Here is a 21,609-nt window from a genome sequence, read left to right on the forward strand (position 1 = left end):
AACATTTAAAAATAACAAATAAAGTAATTTGCAGAATGTCTGGAAATTTTAAAGGAATACAAACTGTGGCAATTAAATAGTACATGTGTGTATTTAGATCTGTACACCAAAAGAGAGGACATTTGAGGAGTAATGAATGAGGGACAAGGGGGGATTTGTTTCAAAAAGAGGAACAGTCCCTCCAAATGAGGGACACCGGAGCTTTGGACATGTGTTTGACACCAGATTCAGATGAAAATGGTCAAACTAGACAACGCTCATCTGCAGGCCGACATTAAACTAAAGCCTTCTATCACAGGTGAGGAAGTAAATTTTGTCAGCAGCTATCTTTTAGAGACGTCACAGCCTGTAAAAGTCACTTTAAACCTGCCAAGGCAATTAAGGCCTATCAGCGCGCGGCAGCCAATGAGGCCTGCATGACCCGAGGGCCCAAATGCAGAATGAGATTTGTGATCAAGCCAAATGTGATTACAGAACTATGCTGACCACAGCAGCACAGATTCACTGAGGTATAAAAAGTCACTCTTCTATGGTCTGCCTCTGTATCCTAACTGATGGCGACCAGGAAGCTCTCCTGCCCGTCTCACCTGCGGATCAGAAAGGTTGTCCCCATCTATTTCACCATGATTGGCCTTTTTTTAGCGCTTCTCATGGTCTCCCTCCATGGAACAGCCCCCGTGGACAGCTCCTTTCCCTACAGCGTCCCCCTGGATCCTCAAGGGTCGCTCCGTCTTTTTTGGAATGTCAGCTACTCAGAAAAAGTAGTGCATTTCCAGATCCTTATTAAGGACCTGAAATATGGAATTATTTTTGGGATGTCCGACCGGGGGGAGTTTGAAGGAGCCGATATGGCAGTTTTATGGAGTGACGGACTGAGCTCCTTCTTTGGTGTAAGTAACTGTTTATTATCTTTTATGTGTTCTGTAGGCAGTAGAGCTGCACGATTCTGGCTAAAATGAGAATCACTATTTTTTTGCTTAGAAGATAGATCACGATTCTCTCACGATTCTCATGGCGTAACATCATCTTTCACATTAAAACAAAAAAAATTGCTAACTTTACTGTTTTTTTTTTTTTGTTTTTTTTTATTGAAGTGTATTTTTTCCCAAACAATTGCATTTGAAAGACTGCTGGGCAAACACAGTGTGACATAAAATATTGCAGCAATTGCCATTTTATTCCCTAGGGTCTCTGCTAAAATTATATATCTTATATATATATATATATATATATATATATATATATATATATATATATATATATATATATAATTTATTTATTTATTTATTAATGTTTGGGTGTTCCAAGTAATTTTCTAGCAAAACATATTGATTTTAACTTAAAGCGGTTCTTCACCCTAAAGGGGAAGTTCCGCTAATCTGATCCCTCCCCCCCTCCGGTGCCACAATCGGCACCTTTCAGGGGGGAGGGGGGTGCAGTTACCTGGATAATCCAGGTAACTGCACCCACTTCCGGTCAGACCGCCACAGACGCCCGCCCCCCCCCCCCGTTGTGTTCTGGGAAACACACATTTCCCAGAGACACAGCGGGTGACCATAAGAGACGCGCAGCGCGACTCGCGCATGCGCAGTAGGGAATTGGGCAGTGAAGCCGTCATGCTTCACTTCCCGATTCCCTGACAGAGGATGGCGGCGGTGGCAGCAGCGAGACGAGCGATCGCTCGTCATCTGCCGCCGACATCGCTGGAACCTGGGACAGGTAAGTGTCAATTTATTAAAAGTCAGCAGCTGCAATATTAGTAGCTGCTGGCTTTTAATATTTTTTTTTTAGGTGCAGCTCCTCTTTAAGAAAGAAGTGTCAGAAAAAGATTTAGACTTTAAGTGGTTAAACTTCCTGCATTTACACAGTGGTTGAAAGCTTGGCAGACTGCCCAGATTATTTGTTTACACAAGAAGTTCTATGCCTTTGATCTAAGAAGTTAGTTACAATGTTTCAAGCAAGTTCTAAATTTGGCAGATTGCCCCGGATGCTTTATTTTGACAGCTGAGTGAGCAAATAATCTCTCCACTTGTTTATATGAAAGAATCGCCTATTTTCAGTGGGAGAGATCGTCAGAGGAGAGAATCGAGATCGCGATTTTATAACGATTAATCAAGCAGCTCTAGTAGGCAGGGGTACTTTCAGTGACTGGTTTGCTTTTAAATTTCTCTAAGCCCCCGTACACACGGTCGGACATTCCGACAACAAAATCCGTCGGATTTTGTCCGACGGATTTTGTCCGAAACTTGTGTTGCATACACACGGTCGGACAAAGTTGTCGGAAAATCCGATCGTACGTAACGTGATGACGTTATTTTGTTACGACGGGACTACGTTCAGGCTAGTAGCCAATAGCTTTGGTCTAGGAATTTGATCTGAGCATGCGTGGCATTTTGTCCGATCGGAATTCTCTACAAATGATCGGACAAAGTCCGATCGGATCATGTTGTCGGAAAGTTTTATAGCCCAGCTCTAAAACTTTGTCCGTCGGATATTCCGATCGGAAACAGTCCGATGGAGCCCACACACAGTCGGATTATCCGACAACACGGTCCGATCGGACATATTCCGTCGGAATGCCCGACCGTGTGTACAAGGGCTTAGAGTGTCAATAGAGCATATCCTTAAACATTGCCCTTGTGTGTCTCTTTTAATCCTGCTAAAAAGTATTAAATGTAAAACATTGCTGTGAAGTAGGTCTAGTAGAGTGCTCCCTTATATAATAGAATATTCCTTATGCAGTTTTTCCATACATTAACTCCTATGCGGCTCTGCACAGGTGCTATGGGACCACAAGTCCAAGCATATACACTGCACTGTCCACAAAAATTAGAGAACGTTTGCTTGTGAATCTGTCACTCATGCCGCAGAATGCGGCTGCTGTAGAATTTGTTATGGAACAGCTTAAGTCGGTTTTAAGCTTTTATTACATAATGATTTTACTGAGTATTCAGCTGTGGAAAATTGTGTTTATTTTAGACTTTTAAAATATCATTTTTGTCTAAAGTGCTATTCATCTATACTCCTTTTCATACAAATGTATATGAACGCTATAGGATAATCGCATACAAGGTAGTGCTTTGTATATTGAAATGCTTTTCTTCATCACAAAAATATGAAATAATGGAAAAAAAATGATGGATGTTTACCAAATCAAAAGTGAGTATATTTTCACTATAAAATTGTAAGCTACAATGCCTTGAAAAAGTATTCATACCCCTTGAATTGTCCACATTTTGTCATGTTACAACCAAAAATGTAAATGTATTTTATTGGGATTTCATGTGATAGACCAACACAAAGTGCTACGTAATTGTGATGTGAAAGGAAAATGATAAATGGTTTGCAAGTCTTTTTGGGAATGTCTCTACAGTCAATACTTTGTAGAATTACCTTTTACTGCAATTACAACTGCAAGTCTTTTTGGGAATGTCTCTACCAGCTTTGCACATCTAGCGAGCGACATTTTTTCCCATTCTTCTTTGCAAAATAGCTCAAGCTCTCAGCTTGAGCGGAGAGCGTCTGTGAACAGTAAATTTTACGATTTGCCACAGATTCTCGATTGGATTTAGGTCTGGATTTTGACTGGGCCATTCTAACACATGAATATGCTTTGATGTAAACCATTGTATTGTAGCTCTGGCTGTATGTTTAGAGTCGTTGTCCTGCTGGAAGGTGAACCTCCACCCCAGTCAAGTCTTTTGCACACTCTAACAGTTTTTTTTTCTAAGATTGCCCTGTATTTGGCTCCATCCATCTTCTCATCTACTCTGACCAGCTTCCCTGTCCCTGCCACCGTGTTTCACGATGGGGATGATGTGTTCAGTGTGATGTGCAGTGTTTGTTTTCCGCCACATATAGCATTTTGCTTTTAGGCCAAAAAGGTTCCCCATAGCAATGCCACCCAGCCACTTACACCCCCCTCAATGTGTGGCACCTGGGGCGGAACGCCCCCCGCTTGGTACGCCCATGCACCTGACCAGTCAGTGTGCTGGTGAATCCCAAAATCTGGACCCAGGACTAGGGATTTCATCCCACCCAGATCACTACGAAATCCCCGGGCTCCAGATCCCAAAACAGATTTTAGTAAATAATGAGGAAACTGAAAAGTCAGTTTCCTCCTAACGTTGCAAGCTCCCTGGAGCCCCTCAACCCACCTGGTTTAAAATGCTGGGTACATACACTGGTGGGGTACCACACTACCACAATATATAGAGAGATAGATTGATATAGATGTAGGTGCTTGTGTCCACCAGCAGAGAAAAGTTGGGTAGATGCCACTCCTAATTCTGGAGGTATAAAAAATGTTTTCAGCACTGTCCCTAATCTGTGATGTATGAAAAACAAAGCACAGGCTTGAAAAAAGGTGTGTTCTCATGTGCCTTGTATAATGCCCAAAAAATATCATTTGGGACATACAAGTGGGTCATGGCACATCTTCATTCCAAATATTGCACTTAAGATGGTCATGCACTATGCAATCTGATTGGCCAATCTCTGTACAACTTGATATTTAGGCAAAATAAGTAATAGGAAGACACACTTGAACAATTAATTCCGATTATAGGAAACCAAACAGGCTCTTGCACTAAATTCTAATTTATTTAAGATCTAACTGATTGCAGTTGTTAGGTGTGACCTCAACAAGTCACCTATTTGTCAGGTTATGTTACCGTTTCCCAATTGTTAGTTAGAGTTCTTATCCAAGCAAAGAGACACGGAGATATTATTCAGTATTTCTGCTCAGAAGTCCGTCGTTAACTCTGACTGTCTCTGACTGACTGTGGCTCTGAGGCTTCTTTATTACATCTTTTATAGACAGAAAAGGGCAAACATCAGCAAATGTAAAAAAAACAACATTTTCAAAGTAAAGACAATTCTCCGGGTGTTATCAGCTGATAAGACAATCTTCTGGGCGTAGACTGCTTTTTAGGGCTGATGCGGCCTCTTCTTGATGAGTACGTGACAAAAGATGATGAATCCTTATTTTTCAGAGAGAAATACAAGTAATTAGTAAGACATAAGGTCAACCATTTTGTTTCAACATATACCTTAATCCTTACATTTCCCCCTTTGACATCACCCCTCCCTCTTGCCCTGGGTCCACCTGAACAAGTTCTAGTCAGCCTATATCCAGAGTACTCTCCCTGACCGCGAGTTGTCAGAGGGGTATACACCCATCCCCCTGGACAGTACCAACATCTAAAATTCAGGAAGACTGGCTTTTCTGACAGATGGGTGATGTCAAGAAACTAAATCTACCTATCTTCACAAAAGTTCCATCTTTTCCGCATCATTTACCTTGGCTTTCTTGCAAAAGCACATGAGCAGTTTAAAGCATACATAAAAGAAAAATACGAATAAGAGCACCACTAAAATCGTCATTGCTGCCTTCTTAACCCAAGAGAATAACCCTGAGAAACTAAAAGTTCCACCAAACGGATCCCAGTCGCGACCAATATTTCGGGCCTTCTCTTGTAAATTCTTTACTTCCGTACGGTGTTGTGCAATGATGTCATAATAATCAGGTACCTCAATGCTGGTGTTATGTATCCAAGTACAGCACTCATAGTCCTCAGTAGTTTCACAGAGTCCTGTCAGTGCTGCACTCATACTTTCAATTGCTAATTCATGTAATTCTAATTGTTAATGCTACTGTTAGCAAGGTCAGTATAGTTTATAGGAACTGCCATCAGTGGTATACTTGCTGTGCTGGGGTGTAATTTGCTACAAATCCAACATTTCTCATATCCTGACTTCTGGGCATAAGCATATTTAAACTTCAGTAATAACATTTTTTTAGAAAATCCTTCATCCTTGTATATTTTATTCTGTGAGGTAACCAAACTATTAGCCAGAATTACTGAAACAATAAAAAGATACATGTTGTCATTTGCCAACTTGCTCCTTTTTACAATGAGAAGCGTGGATCCAGGTAGGTTTCCCTTCCAATTTCACTGAGGTTGCTGTAATCAATAGCACCTGGAAAGGACCTTCAAACCTTGGTTCCAGTGTCTTTCTGGTATGTTTCTTTACATACACATAGTCTCCTGGTTGTAGATCGTGTGTACCTGTGACAGAATTAGGGTCTGGAAGAGAAGAATACACACTCTTGTGGATTTTAGTCAGACGCTGTTGCAACTGTATTACATACGTAGTTAAACTATCACATTGTAATTGCATACTTTGAGGAAAATATAAACCTAATCTAGGTGCACTTCCAAACAGTATTTCATATGGGGATAACCCTGTTTTTCCTGTTGGGGTGTACCTAATAGAGAACAAAGCTAAAGCTAGGCACTCAGGCCATGGTTTGTTCAACTCCTGCATAGCTTTTTGTATTTTCAGCTTGATTGTACCATTTACTCTTTCTACTGATCCTGAACTCTGTGGGTGGTAAGGAGTATGAAAACTTTGTTGAACCCCTAACATTGCCATCACATTTTGCATTATTTCTCCCGTGAAATGTGTCCCCCTATCTGATTCTATTGTTTCTGGGAGACCAAACCTAGGTATCAGTAATCAGTTTCTTGGCGGTGGCTTTTGCCGTAGCTGATTTCACAAGATAACTTTCGGCCAGCCTGAAAATAGGCAGATGCACACGAGAACAAATTCAAAGGGGCCGCTCTTAGGCATTTGTATGTAGTCAATCTGCAGTCTCTGAAAGGGATATTGGGCCCGGACCTGATGTTTACGTGGGGTTTTTACTCTCTGTCCTGGGTTATTAATCAGACAGATTTGGCATGCAGCACAGTAGTTCCTTGCAGTACTACTGAATCCAGGGGCTAGCCATCCTTGGCTTACAATCCTATACATAGAATTGGAGCTGACATGAGTGGGTAAGTGAACAGCCGCTGCCATTGCTGGGTATAGAGAACCGGGTAGACATATTTTGTCTCCTTCTCTCCATACATTGTCAAGGCCTGGTGCAGCTCCCTCCTTAACCCAACGGTCCTTCTCAATAGCCCCTGCTTGTTCCTGTAGTTCCATTAGCTGCTGCCATGTGGTTTCGGGCATACTCACCTGTACCGTGGCTAAGGTCTCAGGGCTTACTTCCCCTAGAGCTGCCTTCTTTGCAGTTAAATCTGCAAATGCGTTTCCTTTTGCCTCAGTTGTTTTTGCGCTCGTGTGTGCCGCTATCTTCATGATGGCTACTCTTATAACCTTTTGAAGATTGTTCAGGACTCTTTTGATTCCTTCACCATGTTTAACAGGTGTGCCTGCTGCTGTAAGGTAACCTCTAGCTTTCCATATGTGGCCATAATCATGTGCAACACCGTAGGCGTATGCGGAATCAGTGTAAATGTTCCCTTCTTGTCCCTCTAAGTGTTCTAGGGCTTTCTCTAGAGCGGTTAGTTCCGCTTCTTGTGCCGACATGTGTGCTGGTAATGACTTTGCCTCAATTACCTGTGTGTCCGTTACCACAGCATAACCTGTGTGATATTTACCTTTGTCATCGGCAAATCTACTACCATCTATGTACAGTGTGTGTTCTGCATTTGTAATGGGTATGTCTGTGACATGTGGGAACCCCGTGGTTTCTTGTTCCATAAGTTGGAAACAATCGTGTTCATCAGATGTTATGTCCTGAAACGAAAGTGTGTCAGAATCCTGAGTATCTTGTGCTGTGTCTACACCATTATCATCATTACTCCCCCCTGTCAAATCTGTCTGTAATGGTAAAAGCTGTGCTAAGTTAAAAGAAGTGCATCGCTGAAAGGTAACATTGGGGGGTAGGAGCAAAGTGCATTGTAGACGCAGCTGCCTTGCCATTGATATGTGTTTTGGTTGGACCTGTGATAAGATGGCGTGTATGTCATGTGTGGTATGTACCACTACAGGATTGTCTAAGACAATTTCTGAGGATTTGTCAATGATAATTGACACTGCTGCAACTGCTCGTACACAGGACGGTGATCCTCTAGAGACAGGATCGAGAGCCGCCGAGAAGTATGCTACCGGCCTTTGTTTGATGTGTTGTTGTGTCAACACCCCTGTTGCGTGTCCCGTGATTTCAGCAATGTACAAATGAAATGTTTTGGTATAATCAGGGATCCCGATCGCAGGTGCCGAAATTAGTAACCTTTTTAAGGTGCTAAAAGATTCATGACCTGCTTCTGTGAGTACATAGGGTACTATTTTCAAGCAATCATATAATGGCTGCATCAGAGAACTGGCATGTGGTATCCATTGTCTACAATATGATACCATTCCCAGAAACATACGAAGTTGCTTAAAATTGCGTGGGATATTCATTTGTCTTATGGCCTGGACTCGGTCTTCAGTGAGATGTCGAGTACCCTGGGATATACAGTGGCCCAAAAAGAGAACCTTTTTCTGACATACCTGTAACTTAGTTCTATTCACCTTGCACCCTTTTTCAGCCAGGAATTGTAACAATGATAGAGTGGCTTTTAAACAAGTATCGTTATCCGGACAACATAACAATAGGTCATCTACATATTGCAACAATACACAAGTGTCAGGCGGTAGCCATTCTCTATTTTTACTTTTAAAGGTTTAGTCAGTCAGTGGGGCATCGGACAAAAGACCGTCATAACCACTTATGGGTATGGTGTCACGGGACGTCATGTGTGGAGGGACTACTGAATCAGACAACAGACTGCGTGACGCTCCTGTGTCAACCAAACAAGGAATATGTTTACCTTCCACCTTCATCAACATGTGGAGCATTTTGTTCTCTGATTCAGCTAGGACTGGGGCAAGTCATGCGGTCGGATCGTCCCTATCATTGGTACGCCTCTGTCTGTAGTCCCTCGTGTCTCTGTCCGTGTTTCCTTCCTGTTCGTCTTTTATCCTTTTCCTACAGTCTCTTTTTATATGTCCCACCTTGTTGCAGTAATAACAGGTAAGAGGTTTACGGGAGGAATTCCCTCCTTCATTGACCCGGGCAACAGTGTTAACTCCCGGTGTCCTTCTGGGTTTAGTTTCTGCTAAATCAGCCTCTATGCCTTGTGCTTTCTGCAACAATGTTCCTCTGTCCCGTATGGCTCTCCATTCGGGAGTACATGCCTTCAGTTTGTCACCTATTTGGGGTACTAGTCCTTCCATAAACTGTCGATTGAAAGCCCTAATGGTGACGGGTAAGGCTAAATCTAGACCTTCGTCAGCCATCATGCTTTCCATGTTGAGGTAAAATTCTGTAACAGTCTGACCTGGGGCCTGTTTTATGGGCGCTGTCGAACCCCTTTCCTGCTGTTTCCCTTGGCAAAATTCTCGTAACTGAGCAATAAACAGGGGTCTAGAGTCTATATGACGAGGGTGTACTCCTGGCGGATCTGCCGCTGGATCCCCTTGTGGTCTATGTGGAGCAATTTCATTCATAAATTGATTAAACATCGTTAGTGTCATTTTATGTCTACATATATCTTCCCCATCTTGCCAAGTTGCTTCATGTGTGTCTAGTAATTGTGTCACGAATCTACAGAATGCGGCAGGTTTTGCTACGGGATCAGGAGCATTCTGTATTAATGCCATAAGAGTGTCAGCCGACCAAGGTGTCCATGTCCTCAGAACGACTTGTCGGGTCACTGTAGGTGGCTGTCCTGCTTGACCCGCATTTGGATTATTTACTTGTATTACCCTAGTCCGACTATGGACTGGAGCTACGGGCTCTGGTCTTTGAGCGCCGCAATGTACACATTCCTGTGCCCAGTCTGTGTTCTGGATACCGCATACTCGGCATACCCATCCTCTTCCTCTTAAGGAAGGATAAAGTTTTGGTCTTTCATTACCTGGTGTGGTAGTGTTATAAGGAGGTGGAGTATCTCCCGTATTTACCCTATCGCCGGGAGCAGAAGGAAGACTTTTGCGTCGGACCTTCATATCCCATCCACCCTTTTCCTGACAATACTCCCATCCCTCCTCTTTAGCCCTGTTGGAAACCTTAATTAAACATTGTATTTGTGATACCCATCCGTTCTGCAATATCTCTCCCTGTCTGTCTTTCTTTATTTCTTCCCAACCTTCTACACTTAATCCATTTTCTCCATCCATCCCCAATTTCTTGAGAATCCTATTTGTGCCCTGTGCCTTATCCTTCCCATACAACATTGTAATTATGTCTTTAACAGCATAACATTTCTGAGATTCCTCCTGGGGTTTACCATGTGTCTGGCCCATTTTGACAGTCCTGCCTAGGTGGCGTTTGGATCACTTACTAAGTGTCTCGTTGCCTTCTCCTCCTAGGGTGCCAAAATACTAAAAACCCTCTCCTATATGAGATTTCTGAAATCGAATTACCTTATATGCTAGCCAACTGACAAATATTATGACCAGACTGACGGCTACAACATATACAAGCATTCCCTTTTGGTGGCCAAACACATATGACTAGGTCTCCGGGACTTTGTGGAGACCTTATTTCCGTCCCATTACCATGGAATCTCTCAGCATTCGTTTCTTATTCCTGCTTTATTGAGGCAGTCAGGACTTATACTTTCAACCCGTTTTTAGGCTCATGAATCAAAAAGCGTATATCAAACTTAAGTGTCGGACCCCCAAAGTACTCTTACGAGTTAAGGGCGCATTCCGTTACCCATTGGGATGATATATGTTTCAATTCACACCATACAAACAGGGCTTATCTCATTCACAACAGACAGATGACAAGTAGACAGACAAGAAACAACGGTAACATAAGCCAAAATATTAAGTTCAAGACCCACTTACTACAGAGGTTGGTGTTTACCTGAAGAACAATTCAGACAGATCAGGTGGGCACAAATCTAAGAAGCACAGAGTTTATAAGAAAATAAAGCTTTTCTTACCTGCGCAGGATTTGTCTGTGGTTCTTTGATGTGCCCGACCATTTCGTTCCGTCCTTATGTTCGTTCGCCTCTTGTAGTGTCTTCAGCGAGTCCCTATTCGCGGCGCCAGAAATGTTAGGTGTGACCTCAACAAGTCACCTATTTGTCAGGTTATGTTACCGTTTCCCAATTGTTAGTTAGAGTTCTTATCCAAGCAAAGAGACACGGAGATATTATTCAGTATTTCTGCTCAGAAGTCCGTCGTTAACTCTGACTGTCTCTGACTGACTGTGGCTCTGAGGCTTCTTTATTACATCTTTTATAGACAGAAAAGGGCAAACATCAGCAAATGTAAAAAAAAAAACATTTTCAAAGTAAAGACAATTCTCCGGGTGTTATCAGCTGATAAGACAATCTTCTGGGCGTAGACTGCTTTTTAGGGCTGATGCGGCCTCTTCTTGATGAGTACGTGACAAAAGATGATGAATCCTTATTTTTCAGAGAGAAATACAAGTAATTAGTAAGACATAAGGTCAACCATTTTGTTTCAACATATACCTTAATCCTTACACAGTGTATGGCCACCTTTAAAGATCAACATCTGAAAATATTACTTTATTGGGTTTAGATTTGGGTAAAAAATGTTTTTTAGATAGATTTGGGTAAAAAAAAGAAAAAAAAACACATTTTAACCACTTGCTTACTGGGCACTTAAACCCCCCTCCTATCCAGACCAATTTTCATCTTTCAGCGCTGATGCAATTTCAATGACAGTTGCGTGGTCATGCTACACTGTACCCAAATGAAAATTTGATTAATTTTTTTCCCCCAAAAAATAGAGCTTTCTTTTGGTGGTATTTGATCACCTCTGCAGTTTTTATTTTTTTATTTGTTAAAAGGCAGCACTTCTAGGTGGCACTGATTGGCACCACTGGTGGGCATTGATAGGTGGCACTTGTAGGCATTGATAGGTGGCACTTGTGGGAACTGTCAGGTGGCAATGGCAGGTGGCATAGATTAGGCATAATTGCCTCTTCCTCTTCGGGACCGATGTCCCTTTCAGATGAGCCGTGATCGGCTTTTTTTTTTCTCTGCTGTCAGTGTGAGGAGGAAAAAAAATACGAGCACCGAGCTTTTGTTTTGATCATGTGATCAACTGTCATTGGCTGACAGCTGATGACATGGTAAGGGGCCGGGAACGGTGATCACCCAAGTCTCAGTGATCACAGCGCACCCCACGCGCACCCTGTAGGGCGTGCGCAGGAAGCGCGGACAGGGGAGGCCATCATATGACGGCCTCCCAGAAATTCAGGTCCGTGCTGTGGCCGTCATTCGGCTATAGTGCGGACATCAAGAAGTTTGATATATTCGACATAATAGGAATGAGATTAGCATCAAAAGGGTTAATTAACTGAGCCCACCTGCTAACTGCCTAACAAGACACACCCGATTAGATGAAATTAAAGTGGTTGTAAACCCTTACAACCAACTTTGACCTACAGGTAAGCCTAGATTAAGGCTTACCTGTAGGTCCAAGAAATATCTCCTAAACCTACACGGTTTAGGAGATATTTACCCGAAGACAGCCACCGCTGTCTACGGCGCATGCTCCGTAGACAGCGGCGCACAGGCGCACTGGGCAGGCCGCAGATCGTGGCAATATGCCGAGAGTGTCGGCTCCCGTGCGCATGCGCGGGAGTGATGTCATCACGGCTCCGGCGAATCACAGTGCCGGAGCAGCGAGACCCGGAAGTCACTCCGGAATACATGGCAGTGGCGAAGAGGAAGACGGAGGACCACTTCGGGGGATTCGTTCTCAGGTAAGCTATTCATAATGAGCTAGTATGCTATGCATACTAGCTCATTATGCCTTTGTCTTACAGGGTGTGTTTTAAAAAAAAAAAAAAAAAAATGTTTGCCTTTACTTCCTCTTTAACCAATTGTATTGGGCAAATGCGCTATTATCAACGAGAAAACCGCATTTACCATAGCGACAGTTGCAGTTTAGATATGCGGGTATTTATTATCACTATTTTTGCTTAAACGTGCGCCGGTTCTCACGTTCAATTAATGATTTTCCGACGCACCAATAATGTATGAATTGGTGCTGGGCCTTCTTTTTAGTGACTGACCCTCTGTGCTGCCCATACCAACCAATCAGGTTTTCCTTTCATGCTCTCAAATAGCCCCAGAAGGAAAATGAAACTGATATGCTGGTTGATTGATATGGGCAGCACAGACTGAGACCATTCAGTTATTATATTACCCGTAGCAACCAGTCAGAATTCAGACTAGTTCAGGATGGATTTGAATTGGTTGCTCCCTAATGAATAAGACAACCGATAAATGGGTCCCAGTAATGCTTATTTAATCTCTTTACTTCTCTTTTTTTCCTAGCTGAATAGGCTGGCCTATTTTCATATCTATTTTTATTTTATTATTATTTCACTGTCAGCCCTGCAGAACCATAATCCTAAATTTTCAAAAACTTTTTCTAAAAACGGAATCTGTAAGTAACTTAGAGCATTCTAGAATTACGTAATAGTGAGGGCCAAGTGGGCGGACAGGTGCCAGAACAATATGGCAGGTACATTAATGAGTAGGATGTGGGAATCAGCATCATATGCTGGACTGCATTGTATCATAAACTTGTGAATTTTTTTCATACACAAAGATGTCCATGATATTGAATTTAAAAAAAAACTACTCTGCTGGTAAAGTTGCTTATTTACAGTATTGTCCTTAGAAATTGTGTTGCCTCACAGTTCCATCATGGCATATTTAAAATAAACTCTGTATGAAGACTGTATGAAAAAAAATCCTAAAATGTATCAATATATAGCAACAGTATCATTTTTCATAAAAGCTCCATCATAGTGCAGCACAGTGGTGTAGTGGTTAGCACTCTCACCTAGCAGTAAGAAAGGTCGCTGGTTTGAATCCCAACCATGACCTACTTGGAGTTTGCATGTTCTCCCTGTGCCTGGGTGGGTTTCCTCCCACAATCCAAAGACATGCAGGTAGGTTAATTGGCTTCTGTCCAAAATTGGCCCTAGTATATGAATGGGGACCTTGGATTGTGGGCTCCTTGAGGGTAGGGACTGATGTGAGTATGCAATGTACAGGGATAGGGACAATTGTAGACACTCACTCAGGTTGAACTGGATGGACTGGTGTCTTTATTCAACCTTACTAACTATGTAACTATATCAATCAATTGTACTTGAGCATTTCCTCAGTCTCCTCTCCTCCAGTGATCATTCAGGCTGTAAATCATAACTTTGGAGCAAGTCACGGGGTGAAAGGAAGCAGTAGAGGCTGAACCGCCTCAGACACTTGTGAACACAGCCAAGAACTAGACAGATTGACAAGGTTGTATCATCTTTGAGGCTGGGTTCACACTGCTGCAGTGTATGAGATCGGATGTGATTTGCACCACATTGCAGTGCAAATCACATGCGATCTCTGTGCGATGCGATTTCAGCCATACAGATAGTATGGCTGAATTCGCATCGCATCCGGCCCAAACTCGTACAGGGCCCTTTTTTTGGTCCGCAGCAGAATCGGATCGCATGGGTGTTCACACCATGCGATCCGATTCCTGTCCGAGTTTGCAGATCGCAATGCGATATGCAAACTGATTTGGAGGTGTCATTAACTTTTCACTGACACTCCAAGCAGTTCGCATAGGGCAGTGTGAACTGCCGCCGGGAGGCATGCGATGCAGGAACCCGCAGTAGATTCGCAGCGTTCCCGCATCGCAGCAGTGTGAACCCAGCCGGATACAGTATCTCAGCCCAAGAGGTAGATACTGACACTTGATCATACTTAAAAGTTTAGGTAAAACCAGTTGCGGTTGGTGCCCAATATTGTGGGGGGCGCCTTCCCATCCATCTATCGCCCCCCTCCAAGCGGGAGACATGGACGGAAAGTCAGCAATCACCCCCCCCCCCCCCCCCCCCCCACGCATGAGAGACGGACGGAAAGGCCTCCTTACCTTAGAAGGTAGATGGTATGGCTGCTGCTCCTCGCCTCGGGGACGTTGCTTCTCCTCCTAGCTGAATAGGAAGTCCTAAGACTCCCTGGCCATTCAGGTCTCAGGACCTGCTTTATGATTGGCCGGGAAGAGAATCAGGAAGACAATAGCGAATATTCATTTGCTATTGTCACACAAGTCGGTGGGCTCGGGGGAACAATGCTCTGCGCTCCAAGCCCACCCTTTTTTGAAGCCAATTAGAACCTCTGGCTCTAATCATGTGCTTAAAAAAAAAACAAAAAAAGCGTTTTTCAGCATTAGAGTGTTTTTACAGCTGAAAAACTCCTCTCAAAACCTACTAGTCCTGGAATTTTTTTCAGCAGGAAGATGCCCGTGCCAAAAAACACTGATAACAGCCTATGTGTGCATGGACACATAGGATAACATGCTGCAGGAAAAAAATGCCTGAAGCCAAAAACAGCAGCTGTGAAAAGGTCCGGTGTGCACGAGGCCTTAAAAGGGACAGTACACGCATTTAATTTAAAGTTTTAGGGTTGAAATCCTGTTTTCTTTTCCCTTCCTATACCCCAAAGCTGCAGTCTTCTGGTGTTGTGGGGGTAATACGAGCCGAGGGACCCGTCATGTGCACTCATCAAGAGCGCTGACTATGCTCACCCTTTCCACTCATCTCCCCTATTCATCCATTCTTAGAAGCTGTACTCTAGCTTCCATGAATGAAAAGCTATTTATAAATAGAGGACAAGTGGATAAGTGGAAGGTCTGCCTCCTTCATAAAGCGAGAGAAGTAATATTACTGTAAAGTGGTAATAATCTAAATCTGGCAACAAATCCATTTATTTTCTGTTCATTGAGAGATACGTTAAAGTGGCTGTAAACCTTTCCATATACCCAGTGAAGTGACTGGCCTCATGTGATACGCAGAGATGAAACAAATCCTCTTACATAAGTTGTACCTGTATGTCTGCAGTCCTTTCTTCTCTACGACTGTTCAAAGCGCTACATTATAAAGCTTGTCTGAGAGTTCAGAATAAATGGGGCGTAGAGTTGAAGTTACACTCCATAGAGCTCAGTGAGGAGTCCTTCATACAGCACACAGGAACAGAGCTGAGGCTGTCAATCAGCTGGAGCCCCCTCCCCTGTCACCATTTTTCTCTTGGTGTCAGGAAAACTTGTCAGAAATGAGTCATGCTGATAGCAGAGAAACAAAGCAGCAGACATAAATTATACTTAAAGAGGAAGTAAACCCTGATGGGTTTACTTCCTCTTTGATTCCCTGCAAAGGTAAAGCATAATGGACTACTATGCGAAGTCACCGCTGTCCCCTGTAGTTCCGAGCGTCCATCTTCTTGGTGGGTCTCGCTGCTCCGGCGCTGTGATTCGCCGGAGCAGCGATGACGTCACTCCCGCGCATGCGCACGGGAGCCGACACTTGCGGCACATCGCCGCGATCTGCGTCTTACCCAGTGCGCCTGCGCGCCGCTGTCTACGGCTGTCTTCGGGTAAGTATCTCCTAAACCGTATAGGTTTAGGAGATATTTCTTGGACCTACATGTAAGCCTTAATCTAGGCTTATCTGTAGGTCAAAGGGGTTTGTAAGGGTTTACAACCACTTTAATGCTCTTAATTGAGGAAAGTACACAGTATAGAAGGATATGCTTTGTTCAAATTTTTTATGCCTGAGGTTTAAAACCGCTTTAAGTCTTAAACTTTTAGGGTTATACTGCTGCCTACAGGAATACTGGTCACTGGCAAAAAAAAAGAAAAAATCTGTAACCCTTCTATAAGGCCCCTTTCACACTGAGGCGTTTTGCAGGCGCTAGAGTGCTAAAAATAGCGCCTGCAAAGCGGCCTCAAACAGCCGCTGCTGTCTCTCCAGTGTGAAAGCCCTCGGGTGCGCTTGCAGGACGCTGAAAAATGTCCTGCAAGCTGCATCTTTGGAGCGCTGTAGGACCGGTGTATTTACCGCTCCTAAAGCGCTCCTTCCCATTGAAAACAATGGGGCAGCGCTCCAAACCCGCCTGCAAAGCTCCGCTGCAGCGGTGCTTTGCGGGCCGTTTTAACCCTTTTTCGGCCGCTAGCGGGGGTTAAAACTGCCCAGCTAGCGCCCGAAAAGTGCAGCTAAAACTACGGTAAAGCGCCGCTAAATATAGCGCCACTTTACCGCCAGCGCGCCCAGCGCCTCAGTGTGAAAGTAGCCTTACCTGCAGTTTCACTCCCTGCTCCTTCCATGGTTGTTCCAATATTTCTGTCTCCATCCAAGCTAGATTATTGATTGTATTATTTAGCTATTGGTCCAATTAAATAGGTTGTATTTGTTTAACACATATTTTATTCCCAGGATGCCTGGAGTGACGCAGAGGGACAACTGCACATTGACTCCCACCAAGACTACCAGCTGTTGTCAGCCCGACAGACACCAGAGGGGCTCTACCTTGTCTTCAAAAGACCCTTCATAACATGTGACCCCAAAGATTACCTCATTGAGGTACTGTTTTTATTACAAAACAAAAAACAAAGCCTACAGGGCACCATAAATGGTTCCACAATTCAAGGGGTAGTTCTGCCTGTCAAGCTGGGGGGGATTGCATGAAATGTCAAAAGGGTTTCCCACAGTTAACAAAGTATTCCATTCATTGCTCTACTTTAATTAAAATTTATCACAATTAAAGTATAACTCTAGGTAAAACTTTTGTATTGATTAGAGTGGCAAAGCGTTGTCCCTAGAATAAGAGATGAGGCGAAATCTTCCAATGGGGACACTTGTTACAGGGACAACTATCTAAGAGGGGAATACCACATTGGGATATTTTAATTTACTTCCTGTTACATCTCTGGGGCAGGAAGTGAAGGAAAATTTACTTCATGGTACACAGACAGAAAAAAAAAAATCAGAATAGGTGATTTTTGGAACAAGTAGTACTTGTGATGAGCTGAAGCTGACCATACACCAAGCAATCACATTGTGCAGTCTTTTTTTTAGATCTGCTTGCATCATTGTAATATAGAGCCTACATGATTGGATGCAAATTAGCCAAATTGTTTCGACGGGCCCCTAATGTGCAATATGTGGGCCTGGACAATAGATTATCCTTGATTGCATGTTGTAATGTGCATGGTCAGCGCTATTGGTGTTACCATCTCTGCAGCAAAATGTCACCCAGGAACTATATAAAAATATTGGAAACTATGCAGCATCTATCCTAAGAATTTGCTACAAGCTCTGCTGCTGTTGGTTACCAGCTGATACGTTGCTTGGTCATACAGCTTTGTAACTGTTTGGGGTGAGGCACAAAGGTCAAATCTCACCCACAAAATAACTGTCTCCACTCTGTGAAGCGATGGGTGCTCTTTACGTGCTTATATTATCCTTTCATAGGTCCTAATTTCAGATCTTAACTATTTGTAATCTTCCTTCTCAGGATGGAACGGTACACCTTATTTATGCCGTGCTGGAGAAACCCTTCCATTCGTTGTCAGCCATCAATATCTCCACCCTCCACCGCGGGCTGCAGCGGGTGCAGCTGCTGAAACCAGAGATCCGCACACCTCCTCTCCCCGATGACGTCCTGACAATGGACGTTCTTGCTCCAGATGTTGTCATTCCAGATAAGGAGACAACTTACTGGTGCTACATCACGGAATTACCGCAACACTTCCCAAAACATCACATTGTCATGGTAAAAAAAAACAATGTTTTACTTTAGAATGAAACCTAAGTGTATTAACATATCAGCCACTAGAACGTGCAGCATTTTTAATCAGTGAGTCCAGACAGGCTACCATTCTTTCACTCGGAGAGCGGAGGAGGAAGCGATTCCCACCCACCCTCCCTGGTTCTATTGGGGTCTGTCAGGTTGGGGTTATGCAGGTGGAATGCAGGCGGTGCTTGGGGCTTTTGAGTAGGAAATGTGAGGTACAGGTAGAAAAGACTGTTGTACCCATCCATGGGATGGGGGTGGTTAATGTACTTCCTGGTTACGAGGGGTTAACCTGGAAGGGTTAAAAAGGGGTAGGTCACTGCGATGGTTTGGGTATAGCCTCCGAGACAGGGGATTCCGTCTGGAGGTCAAGAGGTCAAAAAGTTGGAAGTCGTTCGCAGTGACCAGTATGTTGTTATGCCAGTACCCATGACCCATTTAAAGGCTGGGAATGTTTACAGTTATTTAAAGTTACTTATGGTATTTTATTAAAGTATATATTTTTGTTAATAAATTAAGGCCGGATGACCATTTACTCCATACCTTGTCCGTCGTTTGTTAAAGGTGGGGATCGGGTTTGGAGGGGGGCGCCTGTCATGGGTGGAAGGATATGGATATACATTTGTATGGGCTTAAGTCCTACAAATGTCATGTAGATATGAAGCCAGCCGGGCAGATTACTAGAGCAATAATTTCTGTGCTGTCTTACAGATAATTTGCCAATTCACGGTAAAGCCGCCCCTCGACGTGGTATCTCAAATTAGTCTTTGCCATGGGGAAAATACAGTGACAGCACTTGGTGTGTGCGCCCAGTTGACTCGGAATTCTAATTAGTCTGATAATTACAGGAGCAGGATGGAAGGTGGCAGACGTGAGTTCCCTGTCGCATGTTCTCGCAGAGCCATGAGAAATTCTTTAAAGAAATTAAAAAAGCTTGAAGGTGTGAATCCCACATCTAACAATTCACCAATCCTGCTGGCAGTTAGACGTCCCTGTCAGATGTCAGGCGGCCAATCTGAAATTCCGCCATCAATTTTAATTAGCCATTAAATTGCTGTTACAGTCAGACGCCTAAAGACAGGCTCTAACTATAAGATTTAAAGGGAAGTCACAATGTATTGTCAGTGCCCACACTGCATATACCCTGTTTCCCCTAAAACAAGACCTAGTGTGATTGTCGGTGATAGCTGCAATAAAAGCCCTACCCCCAAATAAGCCCTAGTTAAAGTCCTTGTAGGTCTTCTTTTCAGGGTAGGGCTTATTTTTGAGGAAACAGAGTAGGGCTTATTTGGGTGGTAGGGCTTATATTGCAGCCAACACCGACAATCACGCTAGGTCTTATTTTAGCGGAAACAGGGTACTGCTTTCTAAATTCTCCATCAACAATCTACCTTTGTTTCACTGCAGTCACTTAGACCCCTGATCAACAACAACTGAGGAGATAATTTTGTTCTCAAAGCGGCACAGTGGTGTAGTGGTTAGCACTCTCACCTAGCAGTAAGAAGGGTCGCTGGTTCAAATCCCAACCACGACACTACCTGCCTGGTGTTTGCATGTTCTCCCTGTGCCTGCATAGGTTTCCTCCCACAATCCAAAGACATGCAGGTAGGTTAATTGGCTTCTGTCCTAAATTGGCCCTAGTATATGAATGGGGACCTCGGATTGTGGGCTCTTTGAGGGTAGGGACTGATGTGGGTGTGCAATGTACAGGGATAGGGACAATTGTAGACACTCACTCAGGTTGAACTGGATGGACTGGTGTCTTTAATCAACCTTACTAACTATGAAACATTCATTGTTTTCAATTAGTCAGACCTGACTGGTAGACTTGCAGCGAGAAAAGAGAAACAATAAAAAAAAAATCCACGTGTTGCACTACTTAGTGAGGATAGATGTGTAATGAGCACACATACCTTCCTATATATATATATTTATAAACTGTTCATACATTTTTAAAAAATCACTATTTTGACCTACAGTAACTGGAAGTCCTGTATTGGCTCCTGTCTGGTCACATGACTTTTGCCTAGACATTGGTCACAAGACCCTTACTGACACACAGGATTTCAGATGGGACCAATGAAGAGGGGGTGGGGTGTGCAGGCAGAAAAAGCCTATTGGGCATCTGAGACTGAACTTCTGTTGTCATGAGACCACGAGACTTTAATAAAAGTGATCTTTTTTGCAGTATGAGCCAGCAATTACAAAAGGACACGAGGCAATTGTCCATCACATTGAGGTGTTCCAGTGTTCTGAAGATTATGACACTATCCCCCACTACAGCGGGCCCTGTGACTCTAAGATGAAACCAGAAAAGCTAAACCACTGCAGGCATGTCCTAGCTGCCTGGGCAATGGGGGCAAAGGTGAGTGTTTTATCCATTGATTAGGTTGTGTATTTATGTAAAAATGTATTAAAGTGTATCTACAGCCAATTTAGTTTTCTTTCTTTTTTTGAGTAGGGAATTGTTAGGGTCCCTGTAATTTGCTGTCTTTGTTCTATTAAAGCGAGAGTAAACCCAGTTTCAAAAAACACTTACATTCCCGGCATGCCGGAAATGCTAACTTTCACATTGGTTGTGCTCTCAACCACACTTTCAAACCATCCAATGGCTGGTTTTATAACTGATCACATGTTCAGCATTATGGCAGTTGAAGAATCATTAGAGGCCAAGATGGCAGCTTCCTTGGCTGAAAACGATAGAAGAGTTTACTTCCACTTTAAGGAGATTTCCCTTCACTTCCTGTTTCAGTGACACAAAAGTACATGAGTGGAAACTTCTCCAAATTAAGATTAAATTCCCTCATATAAGAGCTGTCACTGGACCAGGTGTTCCTGTTGAAAGATTTCTCTTCTGGTGGTTAATGTGCCCAGAGGTGATTGAGAGGGTTAATTTGCCCAGTGGGGACACAGACAGTAATAAAAATGTAACCCTTTTTCCCCACTCCATCACACTCTAAGGCCGCGTACACAAGGGCGGACTGTCTGTCCAACTTAGTCCGTTGAACCGTGTTTCAGCGGACAATCCGCTCGTGTGTGGGCTTCAGCGGATTTTTTCAGCGGACAGTCTGACGGACTAAGGCCGCGTACACACGGGCGGATTGTCTGGCCAACTAAGTTCGTCAGACAATCCGACAGACAGTCC

General features: G+C 43.4%; 1 protein-coding gene across 1 annotated transcript in view; it reads left to right on the top strand.

Annotated features, from left to right (window-relative positions):
- The first annotated feature begins 522 nt into the window (after window positions 1-522).
- DBH (dopamine beta-hydroxylase) overlaps window positions 523-21,609 on the top strand; it is a 107,843-nt gene continuing 86,756 nt past the window's right edge. Inside the window, exons 1-4 of the mRNA XM_077468191.1 lie at window positions 523-890; window positions 17,105-17,251; window positions 18,186-18,443; window positions 20,653-20,829. Coding sequence (XP_077324317.1) covers window positions 555-890; window positions 17,105-17,251; window positions 18,186-18,443; window positions 20,653-20,829 — 918 coding nt within the window. The 5' untranslated portion in view covers window positions 523-554. The remainder of the gene's footprint in view (window positions 891-17,104; window positions 17,252-18,185; window positions 18,444-20,652; window positions 20,830-21,609) is intronic.

Source organism: Lithobates pipiens, unplaced genomic scaffold (assembly GCF_037356315.1).
Source record: "Lithobates pipiens isolate NorthernLeopardFrog02 unplaced genomic scaffold, aLitPip1_a1.2 Scaffold_11, whole genome shotgun sequence".
NCBI classification, from domain to species: Eukaryota; Metazoa; Chordata; class Amphibia; order Anura; family Ranidae; genus Lithobates; species Lithobates pipiens.